At 41.7% G+C, this 12,532-nt stretch overlaps 1 protein-coding gene across 2 annotated transcripts in view; it reads right to left on the bottom strand.

Annotated features, from left to right (window-relative positions):
- The window catches only part of LOC138738226 (nuclear receptor subfamily 6 group A member 1), a 323,219-nt gene extending 311,819 nt beyond the window's left edge, over positions 1–11,400 (bottom strand). For both annotated transcript variants that reach the window (XM_069888368.1, XM_069888369.1), the window contains exon 1: positions 11,185–11,400. In XM_069888368.1, the coding sequence (XP_069744469.1) occupies positions 11,185–11,248 (64 nt within the window). In that variant the 5' untranslated portion in view covers positions 11,249–11,400. The remainder of the gene's footprint in view (positions 1–11,184) is intronic.
- Positions 11,401–12,532: the final 1,132 nt, after the last annotated feature.

Here is a 12,532-nt window from a genome sequence, read left to right as displayed (position 1 = left end):
TTAATTTGACTATCTCAAAATTAATAACTAACAACCAAACCTTCCTCGCAGAACTTTATCGAAGGCCTTACTGAAGTCCACATAGACAGCATCCACTGCTCTACCCTCCAACATTCCTAGTCACCTCTACAAAAAAATCCAACAAGATTGGTCAAACATGACCTTCCTCGAACAAATCCTTTGTTCCCTCTATACACACACACACCACCCCATCTCTAATAACACTTTCCATTAATTTACCTACCACAGACGTCAAACTTACATGCTGATAATTGCTAGGCTTGCTCCTCAAACCCTTTTTAAACAATGGAACCACATGTGCACCACGTCAGTCTTCCAGCACTATAGTCACCTCATACCTTCTATTAGCTTTTCTAATTTCTTTCTTAAGATTCCTTTTACATTCAATGTATTCTCCAAACATCTCCTTTATTCCTTGTTTCTTATATTTATTATAGGTCTCCCTCTTTTTTCAAACCAAGCTTCCAATATCTCTTGAAAACCATCTCTCTCAAACTTTTGACCCTACTTTTAAACCTAACAGGCACAAAGATTTTGTACCCTCAAAATCTCACCTTTAAAAGGCCTCCATTTTTCCACTACATCCTGCCGATAAAACAAATTATACCAATTCATTCCTTGCGATTCCTTTCACATCTCCTCAAATCTAGCTCCCCCCCCCCCCCAACAAATCAAAAACCTCAACCCTCGGCCCTGACCTATCCCTTCCCATAATTACTTTGAAGCTAATGCCACTATGATCACTGGACCCAAAATGCTCCCCAACACATACCTCTGTCACCTGACCCATCTCATTCCCCAACAGTAGATCCAACAATGCCCCTTCTCAAGTTGGTACCTCTTTTGTATTGCTGTAAAAAAAACTATCCTGCACACATTTTACAAACTCCAACCCATCCACCCCATTCACAGAATGGGTTTCCCAATCTATATGTGGAAAATTTAAATCTCCCACAATCACAACCCTGTGTTTATTACAAATATCTTCTATCTCCCTACAAATTTGCTCTTCTAGTTATCGTTCCCCATTAGATGGTCTATAATACACCCCTATAAGCAGTTTTAATTTGTGTTCCAGTCTTGTTAACACAAAACAACATCACACGATCTTTGCATTGTTTGAACCCCTCACATCGATTGGCATCATCTATGCTAGACAGTGTGCAGTCTGGATCATCTTGTAGTAGAGATGTTTCACAGTTGCACACTTGTTCTTTGACGTAGCCACCTTCTTCTAAGAAAGTTTTTAGTTCTGCTGGGTTTTCGATGACTCAGCCAACAATGCCGCTGCCAATTTCTCCAGAGACTAACACTTGAGAAATCCCGTGATGCCGTTTAAACTGGTCTAGCCATTCATTGCTAACTTTGAACTGTAAGGTTTCTCCGTTGATCAGCTGGTCAAACTTCAACTTGAGCTTTGAGAATAGGCCCAGAAATTGGAAGGCCTTTTAAGCATGTTTAAATGAACCACTCGCACAGGGAGTCAGAGGCTGACATTTTTGGCTGTCTTCATGCATTCGGCCTTTGATCCTGCCTCCTCCTTGACATTCCAAAGCAACGCATATAACTTAACTTCCTGAGATTTCCAGCCATGAAGTGTTGATTCAGGTATGCAGAGGTCACGTGCAACTTGGGTTTGACTTTTATTCTTGATCACATTAAGTGCATAAAGCTCATCTTTCACTGAAAAAGATTTGTCTTCTAACAATGTGTTCAATTTTGATCTGAAAACAATTTCAATTCCAAAGAGGAAAAAAGGGCTAAAGGCATTGTATTTAAATGGATGCAGCATAAGAAATAAAGTGGATAACCTTGTAGTTTAGGTATGATGTTGTGGCCATGACAGAATTGCTGCTAAAGGATCGACGTCATTGGGAGCTGAATGTCCAAGGATACACAGTGGGCATTAAGGATAGACAGGTAAGCAGAGGGGGTGACATGGCTTGGTTGGTAAGAAACATTAAATCATAAGAAAGAGGTGACATAAAAGAAAGAGGTGACATAAAAGAAAGAGGTGACATAAAAGAAAGAGGTGACATAAAAGAAAGAGGTGACATAAAAGAAAGAGGTGACATAAAAGAAAGAGGTGACATAAAAGAAAGAGGTGACATAAAAGAAAGAGGTGACATAAAAGAAAGAGGTGACATAAAAGAAAGAGGTGACATAAAAGAAAGAGGTGACATAAAAGAAAGAGGTGACATAAAAGAAAGAGGTGAAGATATAGAATCACTATGGGTTGAGTTAAGAAATGGCAAAGGGAAAAATACACTGTTGAAAGTTATCAGGACCTTCAAACTTTTGCCAGGATGTGGACAACAAATTACAACAGCAAAAAGAAGTGTGTCAGAAGGGTAGTCATGGGAGATTTTAAACAGGCAAGTAGATTGGGAAAACCAGGTTGGGATTGGATCGAGAGAATTTGTAGAAAGCCTGAGATGGCTTTTTAGAACAGCTTGATGATGAGCCCACAAGGGGATTGGCTGTACTGGATTGGCTGCCGTGTAATACACCAGAGGTGATTAGAGAGCTTGGAGTAAAGGAACCATTAGGGGGCAGTGATCACAATATGACTGAGATTTGAGATTTAACAAGAAACTAAAACCAGATGTGTCAATATTTCAGAATTATAAGGGAATTATACTGGCATAAGAGAGCAATTAGCAATTAAGAAATATAAATTTGAAGGGTGAACTAGCAATGGGTGGAGTTTTTACATGAGGAAAGTGCAGGATAAATATATACCAAAAACGAGGAACAATTCAAATGGACAAAATGTCACAACTAAGGAAGCAAAATTAGTGGGAAAATAGAGCATTGGGAAGTTTTGCAAAACTTGCAGAAGGCAACTTTAAAAACTCATAAGGAAGGAAAAGATGAAGCATCAAAGAGGACAAAAATAGCTTCAAGTATATGAAGAATAAAAAAGTAAAAGTAGATATCGGGCCACTATAAAATTATGCTAGAGAAATAATAATGGGAGACAAAGAGATGTTAGAAGAACTAAATCAGTCTTTACTGTGGAAGACATTAGCAGTGTGCCAGATGTTGAAGAGATCAGAGAAAGGAAGTGAGTAGAAAGTACTCAGAAAACTGAATAGTCCAAGGGTGGATAAATCTCCTGGACCAGATAGATTGGACCCTCAAGTTCTGAAAAAAGTAGTGGTAGAGATTGTGAAAGCATTGGTAATGATTTTTCAAGAAACAATAAATTCTGATATGGTCCCAGAGGACCGTGGTGGCGCACATCTCTCACGGCAAACCAGCCCCCGCTTGTATCTCCGTGCCAGCAGGGCAGCTGCGGGAAGATGGCGCCATCGGGGATATCTTAATGGCTCGTGGCTTCAACCACAGCGTGCGCCTTGGGCGAACATGATGATCTCACCGCCAGCGCAGGGCATAGCTCACGCTGCCTTTAAAGGGCGCATGCAAAGTTTGAATAAACCAGTTCAACTGAAACCCCTCAGTGTCCTGTGGTGTATTTCAGAGTTCGTAGCTGCCACTAAATTGGTGACCCCAGTGAGTCCAGACATTTTTCTTGCCTCCTGACATAGATTCAGCAACAGTCAACGCGGTCGGGTGTGAAACTCCCCCACCTTCTGGATGTATTACCCACGCACTTGGTTCGGGCAGGGGGAGGCGCAGTTTTACCTGACACATCACTTCAGATGCCACAATGTTTTACCATGTCGTGACCGCACTTAATCAAGAAACCGTGGCCAGGGTGGATGACCTGATCCACAACCCACCGGAGGAAGGTAAATACCTCGACCTCAAAAGCTGCCTCCTTGGCACCTTCAGCCACGCCCGTCAGCAGCGTGCCACCAGGCTCCTATACCTGGACGGTCTGGACAACAGAACCCCATCCGCCCTCATGGATGAGATGCTCGCACTGGCAGAGGGTCACAGACCCTGTATGATGTTTGAGCAGGCCTTCCTCGAGCAAATGCCTGAAGACATCCAACTCTTGCTGGCAGATGAGGACTTCTCAGATCCACAGAGAGTCGCAGCCTGTGCGGATGTGCTCTGACAGATGAAACGAGAAAACAACGCCACCTTCAGTCAGATCACCCACCACGGACCCAGCCAACCGCAGGCTCTCCCCCAACCATAAACCGGCAGAGCCCCACGTCACCTGGTGCTTCTACCATCAACACTGGGGGGCTCAAGCCTGCAAGTGCAAGTGTTGTTTCAGGGAAACAACCTGACCAGCCGTCATTGATGGCTGGCAACACCAACAGCATCCTGCACATAACCGATAAGACCAGTGGCTGACATTTCATGGTGGACATCAGAGCAGAGCTGAGTATGTTTCCCCCGACCACCCTTGAGACCCCCACCGAGCATGAGGCCCCACAATATGAGCAGCCAATGGATCCACGATCAAGACTTTTGGCGCACACAGCGTCCAGATCGGCAAAGACAAATTTCACTGGGTTTGTGTTGGCCACGGTGGGCATGGCGCTTTTGGAAGCCAACTTCCTCCAGGCATACAGCCTGTTGGTAAACATAAAAGGCAAATGGTTGGTGCATGCCCGCATTTTTCAAACTGTCCACCTTGATTCCACAAGCACGTGCAACTCGGGAATAGCCACCATTAGCAGCCGCAAGGACGAGTATTCTCAACAAATTCCCCAGCATCCTGCAGCCTCAGTTCACATCCGCCATCACATCTCAGGTTCCCCTCCACCCCACCATGCCAAAGCCAGACAGTTGTCCCCCGAGAAGCTACAAATGGCAAAGGAAAAATTCTCCCGACTACAGGAGCTAGGGATCGTCCACAGGTTGGATAGCTCTGGACTGCCTCCAAGGCCAGTATATCCTTCCTCAAGTATGGAGAGCAGAACTGTACACAAAACTCCTGGTGCAGCCTCACCAGTAACTTTACAATTGCAGCCATGACCTCCCTGTTCTTGAATTCAATTCTTCTAGCAATGAAAGCCAACATTCCATTTGCCTTCTTAATAATGTCTTGTACCTGCAACCCAACTTTTTGCAATTTATGCACAAGCACTTCCAAGTCCTTCTGCACTACACCATTTTAATAATAATCTGCTCTATTTTTCCTACCAGTGGATGATCTTGCATTTACTAACAATGTACTCCATCTGCCAGACCTTTGCCTATTCACCTAACTTAACTAAATCCTTCTGCAGCCTCTCCACATCCTCTGTACAATTTGCTTTTCCACTCAATTTAGTATCATCCACAAACTTGGCTACACTACACTCTGTCCCCTCTTCCAAATCATTAATGTAAATGGTGAACAGCTGCAGGCCCACCATCAACCCTTGCAGCTCCCCACTTACCACTGTCTGCCAATCAGAAAAACACCATTTATCCCAGCTCTATGCCCTCTGTCAGTTAACCAATCCTATATACTTCCCCCGACTCTATTCATTTGTACCTTATTGATAAGTCTCAAACGCCTTCTGGAAATCCAAATATACAACATCAATTTGTTCCCCTCATTCAACCACACCCATTATATCCTCAAAGAAAGTTTGTCAAACAAGACCTGCCCTTTCTGAATCCACATTGCATCTGCCTGATGGAACCCCTTCATTCTAAATGTCTCGCTATTTCATCCTTAATGACAGCTTCAAGCATTTTCCCTGACTATAGACGTTAAGCTAACTGGCCAATAGTTAATGTATTTTCCCTACATCCCTTCTTAAAAAGTGGTGTGACATTTGCCATCTTTCAAACTGCCAGGACCTGCCCAGAACCCAGAGAATTTTGGAAAATGGCTACCAACGCATTGATTACAACTCCTGTTGTTGTGCATCCCTTTGGTCTGCTTTCAGTCCCATTAGTTTGCTTATCACGATCTCTTTTGAAACAATTCTTTTAATTGCATCCCTATCACCACTCTTTGGCATGCTGGACAAGTCTTCCACTGTAAAGACTGACAGAAAATATCTGTTCAGTGCCTTAGCCATTTCCTCATTACTCAATATCAATTTTCCTTTCTCATATTCCAAGGGACCCATGTTGACTCTAGCCACCTTCCGTTTTATATATTTATAAACATTTTTGCTATCAGTTTTTATATTTTGTGCTAATTTACCTTTATAATCTTTCTTTCCTTTCTTTATTTCTCGTTTCGTTGTCTTTTGTTGCCTTTTAAAGTTTTCCCAATCCTTCATTTTTCCACTACTCTTGGGGACTTTGTACACAAGCTTTTAATTTTATACTTTTCTTTATTTCTTTAGTTAACCAAGGCTGACTCTTCACTCTCTTACTACCTTTTTTTTTTAAAATATATTTTTGTTGAGCACTGCAAAAAAATCTGAGTTTTCCACTGTTCCTCAAATGTTCTGCCAACTAGCCTGTGCTCCCAGTCCATGCTGACCAATTCCTCCCTTATCCGGTTGTCGTCATCCTGTTCAAGCATAATACATTAGTTTTAGATCTAACTATTGCACCCTCCATCTGTAGGAGAAATTCAATCATACAATGATCGCTCTTTCCAAGAGGGTCCCTAACTACTAGATTGTCAATTTTACCTATCTCATTGCACAAAATAGCATTCTCCCTTGTTGGTTCCTTAACATGCTGCTCAAGAAAGCTATTACGGATGCATTCTATGCAGTCATCCTCCAGACTACCTCGATCAACTTGATTTTCCCGATCTATATGGAAATTAAAGTTTCCAACTCGACAACTGTCATTCCATTCTTTCATGCCTCAGCTACCTCTCAGTTAATTGCCTCATCATTAACCAGTCATAAAATTTGTTTTGCAGCAGGATTACAGTGAAAATATTGCTATAAATTTCACTTCAAAAATAAATAGTGCAAAAAAACAGGTCAAAGTGAGGCAGTGTCTGTGGTTCATTGTCCATTCAGAAATCTGATGGCAGAGAGGAAGTAGCTGCCCTTGTGCCGCTATGTGCTCGTCTTCACGCTTGTGTACATTTTTCCTAATGGTAGCAATGTGAAGAGGGCATGGTCTGGATAATTGCATCCTTGAAGATAAAGGCTGCTTTCTTAAGATAAAGCAGTCTCTTGCAGATGTCCTCGATGGAGTGATGTCACTGGCCGAGTTAACAACTCGGAATTTTTTTCCTGGTCTGTACATTGACACCTCCATACCAGCAACTCGATGGAATGCTCTCCATGATTTACCTGCAGAAATGTCTTTGGTAATGAACTAAATCTCCTCACGAGGATTCTTCGTGATTGCATTTTCATAGAGGCCCCTGAACAGAGCCTCAGAAATTACAACACCCAGGAATTTGAAGTTTTTGACCTTCTCACTGCTGAAAACTCTGAGGATTGATTTGTGTTTTCCCTAAAGTCCACAATCATCTCCTTGGTTTTGCTAATATTTTTGAGTGTAAGGTGGTGTTGTGACACCACTCAACTAGCTGATCTATCTCCCTCCAGTATAACTTCTCATTGCCGTTGGTGATTCTGCCATTATCGAGGTGTCATTAGTAAATTTGTAGACGGCATTTGAATTGTGCCTAGCTACCCAGTCATGGGTGTAGAGTGAATAGAGCAGTGGGCTAAGCATGCATCCTTGAGGTGTGTCCGTGTTATCAGTGAAGAGACAACATAGTTTCCAATTCGTACTCACTGTGGTCTTCCAATGAGTAAGTCAAGGATCTAGTTGCAGAGGCCCAAGTTTTGGAGCTTGTTGTCAAACACTGAAGGAATGATGTTGTTAAAGACTGAGCTGTAGACAATGAAGAGTAGCCAGATGTATGTGTTGCTGTTATCTAGGTGATCCAGAGTTCAGTGGAATGATATTGCATCTGCTGTAGAGCAATTTTGATGGGAGGTGAATTGCAGTGGGTCCACATCTTTACTTCGGTTCGTGTTAATTCTGGCCATAACCAACCTCTCAAGTATTTCATCACAGTCGTGAGTACTACTGGGCAATAGTTATTTCTGCTCTTCTTGGGCACCGGGATGATTGATGCCATTTTGAAGTAGGTGGGAACCTCCAACTACAGGAATGGTAGATGAAAGTGCCCATGAACACCCCAGCTAGTTGGTTAGCACAGATTTTCAGAATCCTGCCAGGTACATCATCAGGGCCTGACACCTTGTGGTGGTGTTCCTCCAATTTACTTGTGGCCTTAATGTGGCAGTACCCAAGGCAATGGACAGTCAGCTCAGTGTGGCAAGGAGATGCAGAAGTGAAATGGTTGGCCATTGGAGGTTCTTACTGTCACAGCGGACAGAGAAAAGGTCTCAACAAAGTGATTCCCAGTCTGCGTCCAATCTCCACGATATGGAGGCCACCATATCATGAGTGCGAGGTGCAGTAAATGACAACTACAGATTAACAAGAGTAACTGAATTAATGAAAATTGAATGATTGGAAAATGAGCAAATAATCTTATTCTACAAAATAAATCAAAATATTTAGACAAGCAGGAGCTAGTAATGCTATTAACAAGGGATTATTTTATGAAATAAAGATGATAAAATATATCTAAAAATAAAAGATTTAAGGGAATTTTGAATAAAAGATGTAGATGTCACTTCTCAGCTTCTAATATTTCCCAATCTCAAAACATGTCATCTTCCAAGAAATGCAAGGGAATCAAGAGAACAAAACACTTCCAGAACTGCTATGAAGGCAAAATGTGAATTTTAAGAATACATTGTAGCATGACAGTATTCAACAGATTTTAATATTGCAGCATCTATTATAAAATAAGACCAATCATTTTGATCATTATTTTGGGAAGGATGTTTTTCTTCAATTATACAATTCATGTCTTCCAGTAAAATCTTAGCACATTATGCTGGGAATTATCCCATGCAGAATCAAATGCCCATTACCCACTGACCTCCAACCACAAATAACAAGCTAAAACAAAACCATTCATCTCATTGCCTTATTTCCAACTATTTAGTTCTGCAAACGTTTTTTTTTGGTATGTGCATAGTGACTTTCCAACAGGCCAAGCCATCTTCTAAAAGATCACACTTCAAATTGATGGCACACTTTTTGGTCCAGAACATGAAGCATTTCACTATATATCAAAAGCTTCCTATTACTACGTGATACAGAATTTATTTATACTGATGTTTCCTCTCATCATACCACCTTCATTCTTTAGATATTATGCAAAGTATTTCACAGAATAATCATGTTTGCTAAGTCATAAAGCTGTTGGTGCAAGAAATGTTACTTTTATTTCAAGGATAGCCTCCATCTCCATTTTAGCATTATTTTAATACTGAATTAGCAGATAATCCACATTTTTTCTATCCTTCATACTTTGGCACAAGATGTAGAAAGGGTAAAAGTCAAATGATGACACATGTTATTGAGACCCAATAGTTAAATCAGATCTAATACAATATTAAACTAATGTTACAATATTCAAAGCAGGAGTAGTATTCTTTTTAGAAGATGCACACCTGCATCCCTCTCCCATCATGACAGTAACATTACCCCCAACCACCAACACTTAAAAGCCAAATAAAGACCAGTAATTCAAATAAATGTTTAGATATACAAATGCAAATGTTCATGTTTTAAATCCAAATTGCCTGAAAACAGCTAATGTCCTGATTACATTTCTATGATTGTCACAATGCAAAGGTCTATTTGCAAATCTCTCTACAATCATTTTAATTATTTTCTAGAAATTTCAATATTTTCCCTTCCAGCACATTCTTAAGCCTGTTCTTCTACACTGCAACTGAAGATAGCACTACTGAAGGTAGCTTGATTCTCAGAATCATGAGATTGTTGATGGGCATTGCACTGCTTGATGAACAATTCACATTGATATAGCTATTAAACTCACCATCTTAAACATCACGAAACAAAAAAAGTTGCGGCAAAGTGAGAAAAAGAGCAGAATTGCCTTCTTCTCTCAGTATTCTTCCAATAGATGTTATGAGGCAATAAAATCTATCCAAGGCAAAAAAAAAGTCACTAACTACCTCAGAAGCTAAACTTATTAAAATTTAATAATTGATAAGTTTTATTATCCAAAATGGTCACAGTGGCACTTAGCCTTATTATCAACAAAATTCTGTTGGCTTATCAAATTATATCCACCTTAAAATGGAAAATGTTTGTTGCAGAAAACAAACTCCATGAAGCGAAATACATTTTAACTTAAACTAAAAATGTGCAAATGAGAAATTCACAGGGGTCAATAATCAATGCATTAACCAAAATAAATAACTGTATTTCAGCGTTTTCAAAAGGCTGGGACTTTAAAAAAAAAACTTGGAAATCAGAAAAATGCAATACTGAATGCAAATAGATACAAAACAGTAAATCAAAGAGATAACTCAATAAAATGGATAAATACTGCGAAAAAAAAATTAAAGGTGACCGCTAACACACAGTGCAACAAAATGGGTTAGATCGATTACTTGGTTGCTTGTATGATCTGTTTTCACTGTAAACTCAACTTGTTCTCTTTTCTCCTGCAAGTCAACTTCAACAAATGACTGCTCGCGTACTTCGAAATATTTGATTGACATCTCATTCCCAGGATCCGCAGTATTTCATGTCGAACTTCTCGATACCCTTTTACCCTCATCAATAACCTTTTCATTCAGCTCCCTCACACCAAAAACACGTCCCACTCTTTCGGGCGTGGCATTTAATAATTTGCACTGGGTAGGTTAAAGAACACAAAATGAAAAAAATTGTGTTCGACTCCGATTCTGGAGTTAATTTTAACCGAGACTACGACATGAACGCATTGCATCTCGAAGCCACTACCCCGGTCAGCAGAATGCAAGGTTTTATGATGTGATGCTATTTTGATTGATGGGGTTTTCCATTCTTTTTATACATCCTTTGTAATTCGGCGGTGTCCTTATTATGCCTTCTCCTAATTGCTCCAGGGCGCTCTCAAGTTCAAAAGTTCACGTTTTACGACCTTACAAAGACTCATCACTGCAGAGAAACACATTGCAAATAAATGTCCCCCAGCTGCAGTTTGTCACTAAACTAAGCTGCGCACCGGGCTTTCCGCAATTCCGCCCCGTCGCCCGCTCCTGAACTGCTGATAGCACCGGGAGCCGGGGGAGCGGCCCGATCCCTCGCCGACGCCCGCAATAACTTGTCCAAGATGCAGCGAAACCGAAGTACCGTCCGGGGCCGAGGAGTCCATCCCGACGCTCCCGAAACCGCCCCCCACTTCAAAATAAAATCACCTCGCTGCTCACTTACTCAGGGGCGTTAAACCGTTTTTCTCTTCGTATTCGTAGCCATTCGTTCTTTTCTCGATCTCCATCCTCGAGGTTTGGCGCCCTCACCGAGAGCTCAACGGCCGTCGTCCATTGCCGTTACCTGTCAGCTGCCCGGTGACCGACCGCCCGCTCGCTCGCTCTCTCTCTCGCTCGCTCGCGCACCGCGATCACGCCGGCCCGGCCGGGCGACTGAAACCGTTCGGCACCCGGCACTGAGCATGCGCGCAGCCCAGCACTTACTCCAACAGCCCCCTCCCCCTTTTTCCTCTCCAATCCCCGTGCGTGCTGCGTGGAGGGACGACTTCCTTGACAGCGCTTGCGCGCCTCCAAAATGACGGCACCTATTTTCTTGTTGAAACTATTTCGAGCTCAGCAGTTATTTCAAAACACAGTTCTAAATTTAACCTCCAGTTCCATTTCTTTACGATATTTATCGCGGTTTATAAAAGAAAACATATTCTGAGATCGAAAATGAGAGAAATGTCCAAGAGACGAGTTTCAAAAGAGCACATCAGAATTTATTGTCATGAACAAGTCACATTGTTATTTTGCAGCAGTATCAGAGTGCAAACATTCATATAAAACCACTTGTTCACCACTAAATAAAAATAGTGCACAAAAAGTCAAAGGAAGGCAGTTGTCTTCGATTCATTGAACATTCAGGAATCTGATGGCAATGGAAGCTGTCCTTGTGCCCCTGAGTGCACATCTTTAGGCTCCTGTACTTTTTTCCTGATGGTAGCAGAGTGAAGAGGGCATAGCCTGTCCTTGAGGACAGAGGCTGCTTTTTTAAGACACTCATGTAAATGTCCTTGATGGAGTGAAGTCTGGTGTCTGTGATGTCACAGGCTGTGTTAACAACCTCTGGAGTTTTTTCTTGTCCTGAGAGTTGGTCCCTCCATACCAGACAGTGATGCAACCAGTCAGAATGCTCTCCATAGTACATCTGTAGAAGTTTCCAAGAGTCTTCAGTGACATAACAAGTCTCCTCAAACACCTCACGAAGTATAGCCGCTGGCAGGCCTTCTTCATGATTCCATCGACGTGGAGGCTCCGGGACAGATCCTCAGAGAATTTGAAGAACAATATCCAACCCTGTAAAAGGTGGAGAGGTTCATGCAAGAATCCCCAGGATCCAGGCAGGAGTTGCAATCACTATTAGGTCGCAGGGAGCCAGGAGAAATTCTAGAAATCTTCTCAGAGGAATGAACTGTTCTAAACAAGACTTTTTGCAAAGCGAGAAGGTGAGGGCTCATCATCAATGAAGATGAGTATGAGAGTTTATTGTCATATACATAAGTACAGTGTATAAATACACTAAAATTCTA

The sequence above is a fragment of the Narcine bancroftii genome, chromosome 1 (genome assembly GCF_036971445.1).
Source record: "Narcine bancroftii isolate sNarBan1 chromosome 1, sNarBan1.hap1, whole genome shotgun sequence".
In the NCBI taxonomy this organism is placed as follows: domain Eukaryota; kingdom Metazoa; phylum Chordata; class Chondrichthyes; order Torpediniformes; family Narcinidae; genus Narcine; species Narcine bancroftii.
The sequence above is the reverse complement of the archived record's forward strand: the minus strand, read 5'-3'. Positions and strand labels throughout refer to the sequence as shown.